The sequence below is a fragment of the Aquarana catesbeiana genome, linkage group LG07, assembly GCF_042186555.1.
Source record: "Aquarana catesbeiana isolate 2022-GZ linkage group LG07, ASM4218655v1, whole genome shotgun sequence".
Taxonomy (NCBI): Eukaryota; Metazoa; Chordata; class Amphibia; order Anura; family Ranidae; genus Aquarana; species Aquarana catesbeiana.
This window is the reverse complement of record NC_133330.1, coordinates 25,448,809-25,469,856: the sequence shown is the minus strand read 5'-3', so window position 1 is coordinate 25,469,856 and position 21,048 is coordinate 25,448,809. Positions and strand designations below refer to the sequence as shown.

The following is a 21,048-nucleotide window of genomic DNA, read 5'->3' as shown; positions in this document are numbered from 1 at the left end:
AAGAACCTTAACCACTTCAATACCGGGGCACTTAAACCCCCTTCCTTCCCAGACCAATTTTCAGCTCTCAGCGCTGTCACTCTTTGAATCACAATTGCGCGATCATGCTACAGTTTACCCAAATTACATTTTTATCATTTTTTTTCTCACAGATAGAGCTTTCTCTTGGCGGTATTTAATTGCTGCTGGGTTTTTTATTTTTTGATAAATAAAACAAAAAGGGACCGAAATTTTGAAAAAACAAAACATTTTTAAAATTTTGAAAACAGGTAAATTTTCTCCTTCAGTGATGTGCGCTGATGAGGCTGCACTGATGTGCACTTATAGGCTGCGCTGATGGGCACTGATAGGCGGCACTGATAAGGCGGTACTAATGGGCACTTATAGGTGGCACTGATAAGCACTAATGAGGTGGCACTGATGGGCACTGATGGTTGGCACTGAAGGGCACTGATAGGTGGCACTGATAAGTGGCACTGATGGGAACTTATGGGTGGCACTGATGGGCACTGGTAGGCACTGGTAGGTGACATAGATAGGCAGCACTGATCATTAGACACTGATGGGCAATGATTGGCAGCACTGGTGGGAATTGATGGGTGGCACTGTGGGCACTGGTAGGTGGCACTGTGGACACTGGTAGGTGGCACGGGTGGGTACTGATAGGTGGCACTGGTAGGTGGCACAGTGGGCACTGGCAGATGACACTGGTGGGCACAGCCGCGTCTTTCTGAGTGAGGGACCGATGTCCATCTGACAGAAGCCAGTGATCGGCTTTTTTTTCCCCTCATGCTGACAGCGTGAGGAAAAATAATAATGATTACCGGCTCTGTTTACATCACGTGATCAGCCGTCATTGGCTGACAGCTGATCACGTTAAATGGGCCGGGATCGACCCCTTACTCCGATCTGTGATCAGCCGAGTCTCATAGACTCTGTGATCACAGAGCGCGCCGTGCGGACGTTTGCTCGGGAGGACATCCATGGACGCCCTCCCGGCAATTAAGGCCCGCGCTGCAGGTGTCTTTCGGCTATACCGCGGGTGGCAAGAAGTAAAAACAACACAAAGCAAAACACTTACATATATTTAGCTGCTTGCCTGGAGTTCAGCGTAAAAAAAAAAAAAACATGGTTTGTGTGTGACGCTGTTTCTTTCCTGGTATTTTTAAGACCTTTAACTGCTATGTCTCACTGTAATGACTTTGAGTTGTGAGTTTTGTAGTGTGTGACTTACCATAAACCCATGCAATAACCACGCACTCCCAGAAAGCTTGCCACAGCAGTGTGATGCCACTCGCAGAATAGTAGTCAAAGAGCTGGAAGACGTACATCCCACCCTACAATCATAACATGGACAACCATTATCAGGACATGGAATTAAAGGGGGGGGTAAAAGAATTTTTTTTGGGGGGGTTCAATCTATTTTAAGATTTTTAACAAATGTTTATCTACTTAATATATATATATTCTGTTTTACAGATAAGCATTTCAAATATTACATGACAAATGATTCCCAGAGTACTGTGGCTTATCTAAAGAGAGGACACAGCGGTGACTGCCTGCTTTGATGGTCTCTCTCTCTTTCTTTGTGGATGAAACCTTAGTCTGAGAAGGTGGGAAGGGAGGAACAGCCACATTCACATGTGTGTGTAACTTTCAGCTCGAGCTATTGTGCACTGTAAACAACGATTGACACTTGGAGGTGAGTAGATACATTTGAAAATATTCTAAATTCAACCTGTTGTCAGGATATAAGAGTGCAAGATTTTTCATATGTACATATGAACACATTTTACTATATTTCGAAATGCAGATTGATGACCTCATGATCACTGCAAAACCTCTATTGACTCTCATTTTAAAAATTTCAGCCGCCAACAAGAAATGGGTTTGTTTTTTCTCTAGAACAGAAGCAGATTGGATTCTGCAACAACATTTCCTAAAACCATTGCCATGTTAGAAAAACTTGGTTGTAATCTCTTTAAAACCAGAGATTTTAGACATGTGCAATTCGTTTCGTTCCGAATTAGTTTTTTAACTAATTTCGACAAATTTGTTTATTCGGAAATATCCTAATTAACAAAAACTCGTTTAACAAATTTTTCTGAACATTCGTGAATTTGAATATTTGGAAATTCAAAAATTTGAAAATTTCGAAATTATAAAAGTCCGAAAACCCGAAAATGTGAAAATCTGAAATACTGTAATAACTAACTAATAATAACTTAACTATTACTAACTATTCATTTATAGGTATTGGAATTTACTTTCAAATTTGGCTGTTAGTGAACGTAACAAATACGAATTTATCCGAAGTTACGAATTATCTGAAATAACGAATGCCGTATTAAAGCGAATGGAATGTAACAAAAATAATAATAATAAATAACAATAATAATAATAACAATAACGTTTTGTTATTATTATTAATTTGTTCTGTTCTATCTGTTTAGATGCAGCATTCGTTATTTCAGATAATTCGTAACTTCGGATAAATTCGTATTTGTTACGTTCACTAACAGCCAAATTTGAAAGGATATTCCAATACCTATAATTTAATAGTTAGTTATTATTAGTTAGTTAGTTAGTTATTCTTTCTTTCAAATTTTCGGATTTTCTTTCTTATTTTCAGATTTTCTAAATTTAGAGTTTACGAATTTTAGAATTTTAGAATTTACAAATTGCGATCAGTGAACATCCAATTGCCTCCTGGGGGTTCAGGAAATCAGGAAGATTTTTTTTTTCTCTGGGCTCCAGCCAAGAACCATAACTGGAGGTTTTTATCTTACTTTCCTCTGGATCAACTGTGGGTAACAGCAGGGCTTTTTTCAGCAGGAACGCGGGGGAATGCAGTTCCGACACCTCCAGCACTGAATGTATATGCAAGGGGTGCTGGGATGTGCTGGAGGGTCTATTGATGCTGGCAGATGGGGGCTCTATTGTCACTGGGGGGGGTCGATTGTTGCTGGGGGGGGGATATATTGTTTCTGGGTGGGGTCAATTGTGGATAGGAGAAATTTACTGTTGAGGGAGGGGTCTATTGTTGCTGGCTGCTGGAGAGTCTATTGATGCTGGATACTAATAGATCTATTGTTGCTGGGGGTATTTTCTTGTGGGGTGATCTATTGTTGCTGGGAGGGATCTATTGTTGTTGGGGAGGTCTGTTGTTGCTGAGAGGATCTATTGTTGCTGGGGGATCTATAGTTTCGTTGCTGAGGGGATCTATTGTTGCTGGGGGATCTCTAGTTGCTGGATATATCTATTGTTGCTGAGAGGGTCTATTTTGCTGTGTGGATTTATTGTTGCTGGGGGGGGGGGTCTATTGTTGCTGGCTGCAGGGGACCTATTTTACTGCCTTTCATTAGCAAATTCCATACTACTTAATAATAATAATAATAATGATACTTTTCTGTATTCTCTAGGTAAAGGGAGGAACCAAGGGAAGGTGCTCAGAGGTGGGTAGGGGACAAAGACATGGGGTGACTCGGAAAGGGGTTCTCCCCCCTTTTCCGAGTCACCTGCACCTATCCTCTTAGAAAAAAAGAGAATAGGGGGTCACCTGCACCTATTCTCTTAGAATAGGTGCATAGGGGGTCACCTGCAGATAATAGGGGGTCCCCTGCAGAGAATAGGGGGTCACCTGCACCTACTCTCTTGGAAAAAAAAGCCCCGCGTAAAGGGTTCTGTATATGTATAGAGTTTCATAGTTAGTCAGGTTGAAAAAAGACAAGTCCGTCAAATTCAACCAATAAAAAAAAAAGTAGGTTTTCTATTTATTGTTTTTCTATTGGTTGAACTAGATGGACTTATGTCTTTTTTCAACCTGACTAGACTATGTAAGTATTTAACGAAGCTGAAATTTCCACACCATTATCATAGTCTCTCTTCTTGTAGACTCAAGTGATGAACCGATAAATGACACCTTGGATTCCTGAGCCTCTCCTGAGAGTCTCCGTGTAATCCGTTGAGGGCGATCTCTTTTTTTTTTTTTTTTGGAGGCCTCTATGCAGAAGAACAAAATATACACAACCCCTCTTTTTGTACAGTTTAGACATTACACCGCTTTCTTTGGTGGGCCAGCCCTTCAAATTTCACAAGTACCTTACCTCGGTCACCATGGAGAGGTCGATGACAAAGCACAGAAGACAACAGACTGCAGCAATTACCTCCCTGCGCACAAAACCGTTAACTGGGTGAGGAAACAAATCTAGGATGCCAGTGATGAATCCCTCCACTCCTACGAACTGTCGAGAGAGTTGAAGAACTAGTCAGTAAACTGGTAGGAAGGCCAGCTGAACACATTATAGTTCATGAGATGTTTTTCCCGTACCCAGACCCTGGCTACCATCACACAGGCTTTCCCTCTGGGTTGTCTCCCGTCTCCTCATCCACCTGTGCCCTGACGGTGCCAGTGTCCAACCTCATCTCTGTGGGGCGCCCATGTAAGAGAAGAGGAAGGTGAAGAGAGAGTAGATGTCCTGTAGGGAGTGGAGGTCTTGCTCAGCACTTGAAGATATCACATAAATACCAAACATTTTCCCTGGGTGCCAAACTAATGCCAATCAAATTATAAATACAAACATTCCATCACTCATTGTACATGGTAATTGCTAACATCTTTACGTTTACAAAGAAATACTAAGTACGGTTTAGGGTTTTCAAAGTAGCAAACTAATTTTGTGGCCATCATTGGAAGACATGATTGATAAAAAAAGTTCACAGCCTAAGTAGGAGGAGCTATAAAACTGATAACCAAAATATGTTCCTGAAAATCTGATCATTCTTATTCTACCTAAATGCTTCTGCATGTTGGGTCCCTCAGCTTTTAGAAACTGACCTAAAGCAAACAATAGCATGTCGGCCAAGCCAAGACTAAGGGAGGGTTATAACCTCTCTGTAAGGTTTATTTTTGCCATATGTGTATCATTGGGGAGATTCACCTTCACTTCCTGTCCCATAGCCAAACAGAAAGTGAGAGGAAATCCCCTCAAATTAAGGAAATCTCTTTGGAACCCCCAGATTACCAGAATTAGTGTCCTCATGGAAAGATTTCTCCTCTAATACTTTTCTGGGGACAACCCAAAATTTGGGATTTTCCTCAACTTTCAATGATAACGGTAAACAGGACAAATAGGGAGGGTGAATTTCCCTAACGGGGACACAGACAGCAATAAAAACTGACAGGTGTTCTAATCCATCCCCATTCTATCCAAAACTGAAATAAAGTTTTGCCTTTAGTTATACTTTAAGCAGACTCTGCAAATTGCAAGCAAGGTTTTGGACCATTTAGTCCGCCGCTTTAGTCACAGCAGTCCAGGCCATTGAAACTTGATGATTCCCATTTTTCTGAACAGAACTTTTTTTGGAAATGCTTTGGTAAAATATTTTTTTTTTTACTCCAATGGGGGACTTTATTGAAATATTTCAGCATGTTTCTGGCAGAAACCTTTCCCAATTAGGTCACATATTCAATTATTTCTCTTAAAAGGCAGGAGAACCCTAAGTAGAAACATCATTTGGGTTGCTTTGTGTGTCTCCTGAGATTATTATCTTGCCTGGGCAGAAGTCCAATCAGGTAGCCACCTACCTGGCATGGTCTTGATTCCTCAGCTCAAACAGATGTTTGTTGCTAACTGCCAGCATGGCTCTTTAAATTGCCTCTGATTCCTGCCAAGTGCCTTCATCTACCAAAGAAGAATGTTTGTGCTAGCTACATTAATAGAGTGGAGCTGGTTGTTCTATCAGGAAAGCCATTCTCCACCAGTGTTCTGTGTGGTTCCTCCAGAGGTTGCTAGGGGTTCCTTGAGCTGTGACTGACTAACTGACCTCCCATCTGATGGTGACTACATAGTTCTTGGGCCAATGATCTTTTAAGCTATCCATATGGGTGCCAATCTGACCACCACTGTTATGCCGCGTACACACGAGCGGAATGTCCGACAGAAAGAGTCCGATGGGAGCTTTTCATCGTATATTCCGACCCTGTGTATGCCCCATCTGACTTTTTCCGTCGAAAATTCAGACGGACTTAGATAGAGAACATGTTCTATATTTTTCCGACTGAACAAATTACTATCGGAAAAAACGCTCGTCTGTATGCTGTTCCGACGCACCAAAAATCACGCATGCTCTCAAGCAAGTACGAGACGGAAGCTATTGGCTACTGGCTATTGAACTTCCGTTCTCTAGTCCCGTCGTACGTGTTGTACGTCACCTCGTTCTGGATGGTCGAAATTTGGTGTGACCGTGTGTATGCAAGACAGCTTGAGCGAAATTCCGTCGGAACTCCGTGGGAAAAACCTTCAGAGTTTATTCCAACGGCAAAACCGGTCGTGTGTACAGGGCATAAGGGACATTTTCCCAATGGCCCCCATTGAATGTATTGTGGTGAGAGATCTCTGAGACCTGAAAATTATTTTAAGAGTTCCTCTGGGGTAAAAAGTTTGAAAAAGACTGTACTAGTGGATTTAACGAGTCTTCCAGCTTTCTGTGGCCACTTTACAATAGTAATGGCAACAAATGCACCACCGGTGCTTTTTTTTGAAAATACTCGTACATATTATGCTTAATATGAATGTTTAAAGCCCAGTCCTAGTCAAAGCTATTTATTTTGGTTTGGATAGGGTGGGGATGGGTTAGAACCTCAATTACGTTCTTTTTACCATCTGTGTTTCTATTGGGAAGATTTTCTCTCACTTCCTGTCAAGACAGGAAGTGACGGAAAATCCCTCCAATGGGAATACATTCAAAAACACATTTAATTAGAATGAGGAAGGGTGAGAACTTCTGACAATGTTTTTATTGCAGTCTGTGCCTTCCTGCCCTGACTACACCTACAATCCATTCTTCTTGTAGAGGAATCACAAGGACGGCAAGTGAGGGAAAATCTCCCTAATGTGGCCCAGACATAAATAGAACCCAAAGACAAAAAAAATGGCCAGCACACAATCCATAAAGTCCTCAAATCTTGAATTGCAACAACAAAATATTTAGCACATACTGTAGATGCTTAACCACTTGCCGTCCGCAATATAGCAGGTTTACTGCTACAGGGCGGCAGCTGTGCGTAGAATCCCGCACTTCCGGGTAGCAGACCCGAATGCAAGCCACCGGCGACTCACTCCTGCTGTGATTATGCACTCGATGTTCGCCGGTATCCGCCGGTATCCGCCGGTATCCGCCGATCCTTTGTTACACAGGAGGAATGGCAGTCTACCTATGTAAACAAGGCAGATTGCCATTCTGTCAGTAGGGAAGGCATGGATTCTGTGTTCCTGCAAAGCAGGGATATGGATCAATGCCTTCCCCTTAGTAAAAGCATCTTCCACACAGTACACAAACACTGGCTAGGCACATTGGCTCGGCTGCATGAATCAACATACTGGTACGTCGGTTCGTGCACCGGCTTTTGCAGGCACGCCCCTGCGGGTCCGGGGGACTTGATGTCTGCCGGCCACCCGCGATCACGGAAAAGAGAGGCAAAGACGGATCCCCGTTCTGACAGGGCAGGAGAGAGAGATCTGCTGTTCCTAGTGATCAGGATCTCTCTCTACTCCCAGGGAGCCCATCCCCCTGACAGTTAGAAACACCTTCTCAGGGAACATTTAACCCTTTGATCACCACTAATGTTTACCCCTTCCCTGCCAGTGCCATTTATACAGTGATCAGTGCATTTTTATAGCACTGATCACTGTTATTGGTGTCACCAATTTTGTAGACGCTATAACTTTTGCACAAACCAATCAATATGCTCTTATTGCGATTTTTTTTTTTTTACCAAAAAATATGTAGCAGAATACATATTGGCCTAAACTGATGAATAAATTCGTTTTTTTATATCATTTTTTTTGTTTATAGCGCAAAAAATAAAAACCGCAGAGGTGATCAAATACCACTAAAAGAAAGCTCTATTTGTGAGAAAAAAAGGACGTCAATTTTGTTTGGGTACAGTGTCGAGCAACCGCGCAATTGTCAGTTAAAGCGACGCAGTGCCGTATCACAAAAAATGGCCTGGTCAGGAACATGGACAAAAGTAGGGGGGCAACTATAAAATGCAATTATATATATATATATATATATATATATATATATATATATATCTCCTGGGGCCCTTTACTACAATCCCCCTCAATTTCACATGTTCTGCGGTAAGTTCCCTTCCTGCTGTATTGGGAGCAACAATTCTTTCCCCCAGGGTGGCAGAAAACAAGAGATATATGTCACCAGCATACCAAGAAAATATAAGGGACCAAAGCAGTGGGAGAACTATCAGGGTTGCAAAGGTTGTCTTGCCACCGGGCCCTGATGTTCTGCCACTGTGGGGTTCCCCAGCCTCCTCTTGCTGTCCTGCCCCTGCTATTGATAGCGCTGGTCTGGCATCTCTTGGAATTTACAGGCTGGTCCTCCTGTCCTAAGGATGGGAGAAATCAGTCTGTTTTTTCAGTAACTGAGAGTCCTGGTGGAGTCCTTCCTGCAACTCGCTCTTCTCCCTGCCAATGAGGATGTCGGGGAAGGAGCAGATCGGGCGGCCGTGGTTGTGTGAGCGCTCGCATTATGCATTGTCAGCGATCAGAAGGAGGGGGGAGGAATCACCCACAGGAGCTGACTGGGGACACTCTCCCTCTTAGACATTGCCTTTTTGTAAAAAAAAAAATTTTTTAATTGGGGGGGCACATGGTGGGGCACAGCATAATGTTGGGGGGGGGGGGGGGTCAGGGCCCCCTCTGCCCCCCCTAGGGACGCCATTGCTGAAGTGGTTAAAGTAACGCAGTGCCGAATTGGCAAAAAATGGCCGGATTAGGAAGGGGGGGTTGTTAATCTTCTGGAGCTGAAGTGGGTAAAAACCACAGATGTTTTGAAGATGCTATGGCCTCCTTTATCAAAGGTGACAAATGAAAGAGGTCATAATGTCTCTGAAATGCTATTGGTTTTGATGTAGTCTATGTGCTAAATATGCTGTTATTGCAATTAATAATTAAAGGATTTGAGGTCTTTACTTATTGGTGTGCTGGATATTTTTGTATCTTGGGCTCCACGGTATCATGGTTAGTCGTGCCCCCTAATAAAGGGTGTAAAGGTACATTACGGGATGGATTTCTGCTCAGTCAGAAATAAAGACTTGACAAATAGCTCTTCTTAACTGTACCCAAAACTAAACTAAAAAAATAGACAAAAATAAAAACTTGCCTAGAATTCAACTTTAACATGAACACCTGTCTCACTTTCCTTTCAGATGCATTTAGTCATTTTCATCAATCTTCACAACTTTGCAGGTGGCTAAGAAATGACATAGCAGTCAAAAAAAATAGGCAACAGAATTATGGCCTAGAGAATTTAGATACGGTAAAGTGTCCGGTTCACCATTTCAATTTGTAATTCATTCACTGGTCCAAACCCCTTCTTCACATTTACATGCAACGTCTGGAGATTACCTGGCTGTCCAGACCAAGAACCAAGAGCATAAAGAAGAAAAGTGCAGCCCAGATTGGAGCAAATGGCATCAAAGTCACAGCCTTTGGATATGCGATAAAGGCCAGTCCGGGACCTAGGAGGACACACAGAATAACGTGAATCGGTAAAGATAAACTATAGCCAAACAAAATACATACAGAGAGCCTGTTTTGACTCCCTAAATGTTTGTAAATGTCATATGAGAGCCGCGGCGTCTCTATTAGCTTCTCCCTATTTTCTATGTTGTTCGTCTCACCACCGTCGCCGAAGGATAGCGTAATGACGTTGTTGCGCTATCCTTCCGCGACGGTGGTGAGACAAACAACATAGAAAATAGGGAGAAGCTAATAGAGACGCCGCAGCTCTCATATGACACAACCGCTTGTTACCATACTTCGTTCCTGTAGGTGCAAACTCTTCTTTTATTAAATTATTTGAATTGATATGCTGCACTATGGGAGTTTTTGTTTTCTGTCTTTGAGCAACAATAGAAAATCAACGGCTGTTCCGGGTGCCATATTGGTTTTGGGGAGACCGTTAATTCCCTGTGCTGGGTGAGACTGTTATCCGCAGTCACGGCTTTTTTGGTAAGCAGGCGGCTACCTTACACTTGGGTGTTGACCTGAACACACGTTTTATTTTTAGGAAGATTGGCGTCACAACTTTTTTTTTCTCCTGCAATTCATCTTTTCCCCTCTGGAGGTTAACTTTGCACAGACATTTTCACAGATCATTATTTGAATGGGACGCTTTAGTTTTCTCTTTTTTTTTTTTAAATATTCTCTCTTTTTTTTGGAAAAAAAATGTATTTTATTTTTTGTTTTTTACATAATAACTTTTTTCAATGAATTTATTGTTTATTAATATATTGATCATTCAATTCTTTATCACGTACTGATATAACAATCAATTTCACACCATATCTAGCGCTGCAATCACTCTGCTATTTATTTCATTTAAGTTTTTTGTATTGTACTTTAGGTGCTGGCTGCTTTATTTTTTGTTTTCATATGTTCACTTTAGCTACTAATTATCATCTAGCGCAGCGTTAGCCTTAGGGCTTTTTTTCTTTTATTACTTCCACTGACGCCAAGACAATTTCCACTCCCATTGGCCACAGTCCAGCCCCTCTAAAGGGCAGTAAACTGGACTTTTGTTCAGAAAGATTGGAGACCCCTATAGTAGTGTATGGCAATTCAGTATAAAGATTGCATTAGGAGGAATAACTTTATGTCTGTTGAAGGATTATATGAGTAAAGCAAATGTTGTTTTATATAATTCTAATATTGTGTCTTTGTGTCTTAAAGAAAAACACAACGTTTGCATATACACACAGTATGTATGTATATATATATAATATATATATATATATATATATATATATATATATATATATATATATATATATATATATATGTGTGTGTGTGTGTGTGTGTGTGTGTATATATATATTATAATATATATATATACACACACACACACACACAGTATCTCACAAAAGTGAGTACACCCCTCACATTTTTGTAAGTATTTTATTCTATCTTTTCATGTGACAACACTGAAGAACTGACACTTTGCTACAATGTAAAGTAGTGAGTGTACAGCTTGTATAAAAGTGTAAATTTGCTGTCCCCTCAAAATAACTCAAAACACAGCCATTAATGTCTAAACCGCTGGCAACAAAAGTTAGTACACCCCTAAGTGAAAATGTCCAAATTGGGCCCAATTAGCCATTTTCCCTCCCCGGTGTCATGTGACTCGTTAGTGTTACAAGGTCTCAGCTGTGAATGGGGAGCAGGTGTGTTAAATTTGGTGTTATCGCTCTCACTCTCTCATACTGGTCACTGGAAGTTCAACATGGCACCTCATGGCAAAGAACTCTCTGGGGATCTGGAAAAAAAAGAATTGTTGCTCTACATAAAGTTGGCCTAGGCTATAAGAAGATTGCCAAGACCCTGAAACTGAGCTGCAGCACGGTGGCCAAGACCATACAGCGGTTTAACAGGACAGGTTCCACTCAGAACAGGCCTCGCCATGGTCCACCAAAGAAGTTGAGTGCACGTGTTCAGTGTCATATCCAGAGGTTGTCTTTGGGAAATAGACGTATGAGTGCTGCCAGCATTGCTGCAGAGGTTGAAGGGGTGGGGGGTCAGCCTGTCAGTGCTCAGACCATACGCTGCACACTGCATCAAATTAGTCTGCATGGCTGTCGTCCCAGAAGGAAGCCTCTTCTAAAGATGATGCACGAGAAAGCCCGCAAACAGTTTGCTGAAGACAAGCAGACTAAGGACATGGACTACTGGAACCATGTCCTGTGGTCTGATGAGACCAAGATAAACTTATTTGGTTCAGATGGTGTCAAGCGTGTGTGGGGGGAACCAGGTGAGGAGTACAAAGACAAGTGTGTCTTGCCTACAGTCAAGCATGGTGGTGGGAGTGTCATGGTCTGGGGCTGCATGAGTGCTGCCGGCACTGGGGGGCTACAGTTCATTGAGGGAACCATGAATGCCAACATGTACTGTGACATACTGAAGCAGAGCACGATCCCCTCCCTTCAGAGACTGGGCCGCAGGGCTGTATTCCAATATAAAAATGACCCCAAACACACCTCCAAGATAACCACTGCCTTGCTAAAGAAGCTGAGGGTAAAGGTGATGGACTGGCCATGCATGTCTCCAGACCTAAACCCTATTGAGCATCTGTGGGACATCCTCAAACGGAAGGTGGAGGAGCGCAACGTCTCTAACATCCACCAGCTCTGTGATGTCGTCATGGAGGAGGGGAAGAGGACTCCAGTGGCAACCTGTGAAGCTCTGGTGAACTCCATGCCCAAGAGGGTTAAGGCAGTGCTGGAAAATAATGGTGGCCACACAAAATATTGACACTTTTGGCCCAATTTGGACATTTTCACTTAGGGGTGTACTCACTTTTGTTGCCAGCGGTCTAGACATTAATGGCTGTGTGTTGAGTTATTTTGAGGGGACAGCAAATTTACACTGTTATACAAGCTGTACACTCACTACTTTACATTGTAGCAAAGTGTCATTTCTTCAGTGTTGTCACATGAAAAGATAGAATAAAATATTTACAAAAATGTGAGGAGTGTACTCACTTTTGTGAGATACTGTGTGTATATATATATATATCACAAACATCTGTTTTTTTACTTTATTATTTAAAAATTACCATTACATTTCAAACTGCAGTTGCCACAAACTTTTAAAACCACCAAAACCTTCATGTTCAAATTTCCTTGCAATATGGGAAACCCCAGAAATGTAGTTCTTGTGATTACCTGTAAATCAGTGCTTTTCCCGGAGGTCTTCTCAGAGCATAAAGTCAAATTATGGCCCATTCACAAGTGTTCCTGCTACGTGATTTTGACATGCATTCACTTTCATGGGCTGCCCTATCTGCGTTTGTTGCCTGGAAAGAAGCTCCTGCTCCATATTTAGACAGCAAGCTTTGTGTGATTTGTGAAGGAATGGTTTGCCACGACTGCAGAATCGCATCGCGTTTGGAGTGTCATTGAAGAATGATGGCACCTAAATGCGCACAGTGCGTTTTGCTGCGATTGCCACATGATTTGCCACATGATTTGGGATCACCAGCAGAATCACACAATCTTAAATTGCGAGATGCGGACGAGGCCTCAGACTGGGATTGTTCAGGTGGCGACAATGAAGGTAGACCTTCTTACTTAGCGACTTAATTTTAGAATAGACATGTAAGACGAATATTAATCACTTGCCAAACAACCACCATCATTATACTGCGGCAGGTCGGCTCGTTTCCGCGAATCGCTGTAGCTGTCCGTATTACAGCTATAGTAGGCGCGCGCACGGCGGAGGAGCTGATGTGCGTGGCCGGCAGCCATGATGTCCACCAGCCACCTGCGATCGCTCTACAAAGAGCCAGTACCTGGATCTGTTCCTGTAAACAAACAGATCCCCATTCTGACAGGGGAGTAGAGAGAGATCTGCTGTTCCTATGATTAGGAACAGCGATCTCTCCCCTCCTCCAGTTAGTCCCCTCCCCCCACAGCTAGAAACACCTCCCTAAGGACACATTTAACCCCTTGATCACCCCCTAGTATTAACCCGTTCCCTGCCAGTGTAATTTATACAGTAATCAGTGCATTTTTATAGCTCTGATCGCTGTGTAAATGTCACTGGTCCCAAAAAAGTGTCAAAAGTGTCTGATCTCTCCACCGCATTGTCGTAGTCCTGCTAAAAAACGCTGATTACCGGCATTACTAGTAAAAAAAAATTATAATACTAAAAATGCCATAAATCTATCCCCTATTTTGTAAACACTATAACTTTTGCGCAAACCAATCAATACGCTTATTTTTACCAAAAATATGTAGAAGAATACATATCGGTCTAAACTGATGAAGAAATTCGTTTTTTTGTGTTTTTTGGGATATTTATTATAGCAAAAATTTTTTTAAAAATGGCTTTTTTTCTAAATTGTCAGTCTTTTTTTGTTTATAGCGCAAAAAATAAAACCCGCAGAGGTGATCAAATACTACCAAAAGAAAGCTCTATTTGTGGGAAAAAAGGACGTCAATTTTGTTTGGGTACAGCGCCGCAGGACCGCTCAATTGTCAGTTAAAGCGACGCAGTGCCGTATCGCAAAAAATGGCCTGGTCATTAAGGGGGGGAATCTTCCGGTCCTTAAGTGGTTAACTTCTTTAGAAGAGGGCATTAAAAAAACAAAACAACAAAAAAAAACAAAAACATGAAAATAACCAAAATCTTCGCAATGTTCTGTATATCGTTTGTTTTCAGAGTTTGTTTTTTTTTTAGCTATCTTTAGATACGGCTTCAGTTTGTGGGAACAAAAAAAAAAGCTTGTACCTGATCTTGATCATTTCATTCCACGTGTACTTACCGGATTCTGCAACTTTTGATATGTCGACCCCCTGCTCTGACGCCATGAACCCCAGGACTGAGAAGACCACAAAACCAGCAAAGAAGCTTGTAGAACTGTTAATAGCAGCCAATATATATGCATCTCTGGGGAGCACAGAAGCAGAATATAAAACAATTAAAAAATTAAAAAAACTTGTATTGCATTTGATAAAAAAGGAAGGAAATGGCAGGCAACCGTGACTATTAAAGCGGAGTTCCAGTCCCCCAATTCATTTTTTTTTTTAAATACTCAGCCGTGATTGTGTCCACCTCAACTGAACCATTTAGATAATGTCATTAATGCGGTCCTTTTATTTTATGTTTAAATCGTGCAAAACTAACCTGGTCTCGGAAGCAGGTAGGGTCCATCTCTGTTGTGGGCATCTGAAGCCCTCATCTTAATTTACAGCAGTGGTTCTCAACACCTGTCCTCGGGACCCACTAACAGGCCATATTTTACGTACAGTGGAACCTCGGATTATGAGCATAATCCGTTCCAGGGGAATGCTCGTAATCCAAAGTACTCGCATATCAAAGCGAGTTTTCCCATTGAAGTCAATGGAAACGAAAATAATTCATTCTGCATTGACTTCAATGGGATGCAATACCGCATGCGGCCAGAGGCGGGGGGTGCCGGAGAGCCTCTGAAACGGCTGAATAGGCCCGAGGACACTTCGGAGGACCTCGGCAAACCTCGGAAAGACTTCCTACCCGAGATTTGCCAAGGTCAGCCGAAGTGTCCTCGGGCCTTTCCGCGCGTTTCCGAACGGGGCAGATCGGCTGCGATTGGCGACATTGGGCTCTGTTCGGCTACGGTGCCCCCCTGCCTCAGGCCAAAAGCGGTACTGCACACCGCTTTGGCCTGAATCACGCTCGTTTTGCGAGACAACGCTCGCAAACTGAGTTACGATTTTTAAAAATACAGTGCTCATATTGCGAAACGCTTGTTAACCGCGTTGCTCGCAATCCGAGGTTCCACTGTATTACCTTGGGGAGATGCAGACTAGAATACTGCAATTACTGAGCAGCAAATTATATCACCTGTGATGCATTTCAGTAATCTTGCAAACCTGGCCTGTTAGTGGGTCCTGAGGACAGGAGTTGAGAACCACTGATTTACAGGATTGAGTGCAGCTGGCTACCCAGCATGCAACTCCTGATCTCACGCCTGCACAGTAATGCCACTGCGTGGCGCTCCTTCCTGACTGGTTGCCATAGCAATGGTGGCATTGATGGAAGGTCCCACCCTGTTGTTATAGCAAACTTTCAATCGGGACATCCCGGTCGCCATGATCGTGTCATTTCCGGTATTGAAATCACGCGAGATTACGGTATTAGGCGATTCCCGGTATTAAGGGATTCCCATGGACTCCTGGGATGGACTCCATGGGAATCGCCTACCCTGTTTCCCCCGAAAATAAGACCTAGCGTGATTGTCAGTGAAGGCTGCAATATAAGCCCTACCCCCCAAATAAGCCCTACCCTGTTTCCCCGAAAATAAGCCCTACCCTGAAAATAAGACCTACAAGAACTTTAACTAGGGCTTATTTGGGGGGTAGGGCTTATATAGCAGCCATCACCGACAATCACGCTAGGTCTTATTTTCGGGGAAACAGGGTAGTTACATCATCGCCTAGGCGGCCGGAGCCGGCAATGCTCCAGGAAATAAGGGAAAAAAAAGATATTTAGAGGAAAAAAAAATTGTTGCCATTTTAAAAAGAAATGCGGATGGGCATGGGATAGAATGCAAGTAAAAAAAATGGGTGGAACTCCGCTTTAAAGGGGGTCTTAACCTTAACAGAATGACATTTTTCACAATTTTATCCGTCTCAGAGTTTCCGATCTGCTGCAGCCTCTTTGGTCTCCTCCTGTCTACTTGCACTTGCTCCAGTATTGGCCCTAAAGCCTTACACCTGATTTTTGACCAGTGGGGGACAAGTCTTCGTTAGCACAGCGGCATACAGTCTCCATCAGGTGAATATTTGGCAGGGTGACAGCGCAAGAACTCAATTGGGAGACAGGGACAGTGCGTTGTCACCATGTAAAAGGGATAGTCTGAATAAGGGTTTTCATGGCAGGGTCACTAGGTATTATTTTAATGAAAGCTGGAGGTTTAACCACTTGCTGACCACCCTATACCAGTTTTACTGCTATAGGGCGGCAGCTGTGCGCTGGATCACATATATACATATGATCCGGCATTTCTGGGTAGCGGGGGCGAATGCACGCCGCCGTCGGCTCACTCTAGCTGTGAACATCCCAAAGCTCAAATGAGATTTTCTTCTGAGTGAGTTTGAATCCACGTTATTTATTTTTACTGATAAAATTCTGTTTATCTTTGCAATACTAATAATATTTTTATTTGATCAAGCTTTCATATAAAGGCCGAGTTCACACTGATATGTCGTACGACTGTGAATCCGACTTTGCCTTGGGACTCGAAGTCTGTCATCCATCCGACTTCAATGAAGGGGGATCCAACTTTGATCCTGACAATGGCAGGCACTTTGTGTCTGGTATGAATCTTTAAGGGGAACTCCACGCAAAAAAAAAACGGCATGGGTTTTAAGAAGAACCCCCACACCGAAAAAAGGGCATGGGGTCCCCCCAAAATCCATACCAGTCCCTCATATGAGCTTGCAGCCGGGCAGGGTAGGAAAGGGGGTGAGGATGAGTGAGCGCCCCCTCTCCTGAAGCGTACGTGGCCGCATGCTTTCAACATAGGGGGGTGGGTGCTTTGGGGTGGGGGGGCCTTGCCCCCCACCCCAAAGCACCTTGTCCCCATGTTGATGAAGACAAGGGACCCTTCCCGACAACCCTGGCTGTTGGTTGTCGGGGTCTGCGCGGATGGGGGGCTTATCAAAACAGCCAGGGTTGTCGGGAAGAGGCCCTTGTTCTCATCAACATGGGGACAAGGTGCTTTGGGGTGGGGGGCGCAAGGCACCCACCCCCCCCCCCATGTTGAGGGCATGCGGCCTTGTACGGTTCAGGAGGAGGTGGGCGCTCGCTCGTCCCCACCCCCTTTCCTGACCTGCTGGGCTGCGTGCTTGGATAACGGTCTGGTATGGATTTGGGGGGGGGGACCCCATGCCATTTTTTTCAACGTGGTGGTTGTCCTTATAATCCATGCCAGACCAAAGGGTCTGGTAAGGTCTTGGAGGTGGAACCCATGCCGTTTTTTTTTTAAATGTGGCGTGGAGTTCCCCTTCAAGATCATCAGAGCACAAGTCGCATTCCAAAGTCAGATCAGTTAAGACCGCAATCCAACTTTGATCCAACTTCAGTTATATTCAATGGGCTGAAGTAGGATCAAAGTCGGACCAAAGTAGTGCAGGGAGCATTTTCAAAGTCGGACTGATTGTGTCGGACCAGTTAAGACGGTTCTCATAGGGAAATAATGATTTTCACACGTCATGAGCTCCCAATGTCAGAGCGTTTGTCGTACCAGCGTGAACCCGGCTTAGGTAGTGTATAAATGCACATCTACACCTGTTTACGATAGTTTTACAACTGCTTATGTTGATTGAAGATCTGTCCTGGGCTATGGAATGAGAAATCTCCTGTAAATCACCCTATAAGGATTGCCACATTACTACTGCCAATCCAAGGAGGGCAAAGTTTAATACATTTAATGTCTTTAGTAAATTCACTGGATTCCTTCCATACCACAGGGGGATGCACAAGAACTAAAACAGGATCTTCAAACATTCTGAGAAAATACCATTCCCAACAAACCTATAATATGATTTAAGGAGACCCTGTCATCAGCCTTAAAAAAAATACTAATAAAAAAGCTAAAAGAAAAACAAATACTTTAAAGCGTTTGTTAACCCCAAAAAAAACCAAACAGATCCTGTTCCCTTAAAGCATGTTATACAGCACAGTGCTTGTGCTGTGTCATTTGGCCCCCTGTATCACCTGTAATACCAGTCTGATCCTGCCTGGCTTTGCCCTTCCCCTGTACGCTGACCACGATATATCAGGGCTTCTGAGCCCTGACACCGCTGTCAGAGTACGTGCCTCCAGTCAACCACAGCCCTGCTCTCTGTCTCCTGTGTCCTCTCCTACATCATCTCTCCCCTCTGACTGTCTGCTCGTGTCAGTCCCCCCCCACCTGCATCTTCTACTATTATACTTAGCGTTAAAAGCTCCCATCCCCTCTGTATTAGAGCAATAAGTTCCCCTATGTCTGTGTTATATCATAAATACAATATCCATACACATGTTTTATTTACTTGAACTTGCTAGCAAATTTCTTCAGGAAAAGTCAATTCCCTAACATAGCACCCTCTTGCACATCATAGCTCCCCCCTCTTCTGGCAGTGCCTAATTACTCTCTGTCTGGACCAGTTCCTCTGCCCCTCCCCTCACCTCCATTCATGTCCTTTTACAGTATGTAGCAGCTGGAGGAGGAGTGAAGGGGAATGCTATAGACCAGTGATTCTCTCCCAGGCTTCCAGCCAGCTGCTGATCCAACCTTCCACAGTGCCTCTCAGATTTCATAGAGCCCCACAACTTTTCATAGTGGTCCACAGTTCCTCAATGCCCCCTGAGAGCGTTCAGCCCCCACAGTGCCCACTGACCTCCCTCAGTGCTGATCAGCATCCCTCACTGTCCTTCAGTCTGCTGCAGAGCCTCCGGCCCTCCATACTGCCCCTAACATCCAATAGTACCCCACAGTGCCCACCAACCTTCTACAATACCCCCAAACCCAAACCCAGAATCCCCATCCTCTACAGGTCCACCAACTCTGCTGCAGAGCGCCCAAACCCACTCCACACCCCCCCCACACACCCCCCCACAGTGACACCCAGCCCCAGTCAGAGCTTTCCAACATTTCAATCATCTTTTGCATTCCCATACCTTTTGTTGTATAAGTATAATTTTTTTTGTTTTTTTACTATTGGGGCAAGGATGGTTCTGGTCTCAAAAAGGTTGGAATAGACTGTCACTTGAGTGACACCACTTAGTCTTCTGGGGGTGCTGACATCACATCCAAGATGGTGGTAGTCTCAGGCCTATCTTCCCTGCTTTCTTCCAAAAAGCCCCTGAAACATGTACAATTTATGTTCGGTGGCCCTTTTTTTTGTGCTCAGCACTGGACAGCCCAGTGGGGATGAAATGTGTTAGCCTAGTCAGAATGAAACGAGTTCATTGGATTTAAGGAATATAAGCAGTGACATCTAAGGAGACTTCGGAGACTTGGGGGCAAGTGTCACCCTGGATATAAAGCTTTTAAGACATATTGAGTTGGATCGTTGTCTTCCTTCATTGCACATAGACTCACCTGTAGCAGTTATTGTGAAATCTGTTGTAGCTGCCAAGGGCTGTCAGTGCCCCTAACCCAATAGCGTATGAAAAGAAGATCTGCGTTCCAGCGTCTATCCATACCTGGAAGGAAGAGATGGTATATATTAAATCTGAGCCAACGTCAACTTAAGCCGTGAGCCAAAGCAGATGCCAGAGACTGTATAGCTAAATCTGATTTTACTTCCATGCTTTGACAGACCCATGGAAAAATATATTATATATGGCTTACCATATAAGCAACTTAAAGGTCACAAATATGTGTTCAGAGCAAGGAAACAGTTTAATTACGTTATATATAAACCAGAGCATAACAGATATTAGTGCATGCCTACACCGAAAGAGCAGGTTAAGCTTTATTTGACATTATTGTAAATCAAATCAAAGGATATATATGGCCCTCAAAGCAATATATGTGAAATAGCCGAAGTGTTTATACATAAAATGCTAAACAGGTCTCAGACAAGAGACAGCATTCACTAAGTTTCAGAGTCAAATATCTTCTGCAATGAAAAACAGAAAGCTGGGTTTATAGAGCTAAGATTTCCTTGGTCCATTTAAAACTGGTTCCTCTTTTTTTCTCCAATGCACTTGAAGTGTCTATGGTTACTGCGCTCACCAGTACCTGCAGTCGATTACAGAGTAATGATGTTCTTGGTGTTTTGGGACAGGCACTTTGCCCTTAATGGTCTGCGGTTGCTGGAGACTGAATTTTGACTTTCTTGAGCACCCCGTATCTTACCATAAATACAGCAAAATCCAGCCCTTTTATAAGAAAGACGGGGTTAGTCTTGACACCCATTGAGGTGCCACGTGACGCGTTACCTTCCCAACACCTAAAATACAGATATGCTTCCCAGGTGAACATTACTGTGAACCCAATACTTGGCTAGGGGCATTTAAGTATTTACATATCCTTGATAAGCAGTAAACAAGTTTTAAAACAAGCCTTCAATAATCTCTGTAGCTGCAGATACTGTGGAGAAATTCATGCTCAAAGTTCACAAAAGAAGCAGTAAAGTTATGTTTCAGCACTCTACTTTCCCCTTCCGAGAGCACCTTTTCTGTGTTTACATTAAAGAAGAACTTCACTTCAGGTTCTTTTACTAAAGTAGTTAAGGGAAATAAATGATTAGTTCTCAAAAAAACTTCTTCAACACACAGTTCCTCTAAGTGCCCTTTTAGCTGTGCCCTTGGTGCTCCCTTGTGCCCCATTAGGTAATCAACCTTAATTAGGTGTAAAAGTCCATTACAGTCCTTACCAAGGCCAGAGTCCATAATTGGTAGCAAATCCATAACTGGTGGCCATACTCCCACAAGGGGCGGTCGAGCCATAACTACAACCTTAATGGCAAATGGCCCTGAGGGACTCAGT

General features: G+C 43.3%; 1 protein-coding gene across 1 annotated transcript in view; it reads right to left on the bottom strand.

Annotated features, from left to right (window-relative positions):
- Positions 1 to 21,048, bottom strand: part of LOC141102801 (sodium- and chloride-dependent creatine transporter 1-like) — a 115,532-nt gene that overhangs the window by 14,624 nt on the left and 79,860 nt on the right. The window contains exons 7-11 of the mRNA XM_073591816.1: positions 19,654 to 19,757; positions 14,347 to 14,471; positions 9,432 to 9,544; positions 4,107 to 4,244; positions 1,235 to 1,337 (exon numbers count right to left, since the gene is read on the bottom strand). Coding sequence (XP_073447917.1) covers positions 1,235 to 1,337; positions 4,107 to 4,244; positions 9,432 to 9,544; positions 14,347 to 14,471; positions 19,654 to 19,757 — 583 coding nt within the window. The remainder of the gene's footprint in view (positions 1 to 1,234; positions 1,338 to 4,106; positions 4,245 to 9,431; positions 9,545 to 14,346; positions 14,472 to 19,653; positions 19,758 to 21,048) is intronic.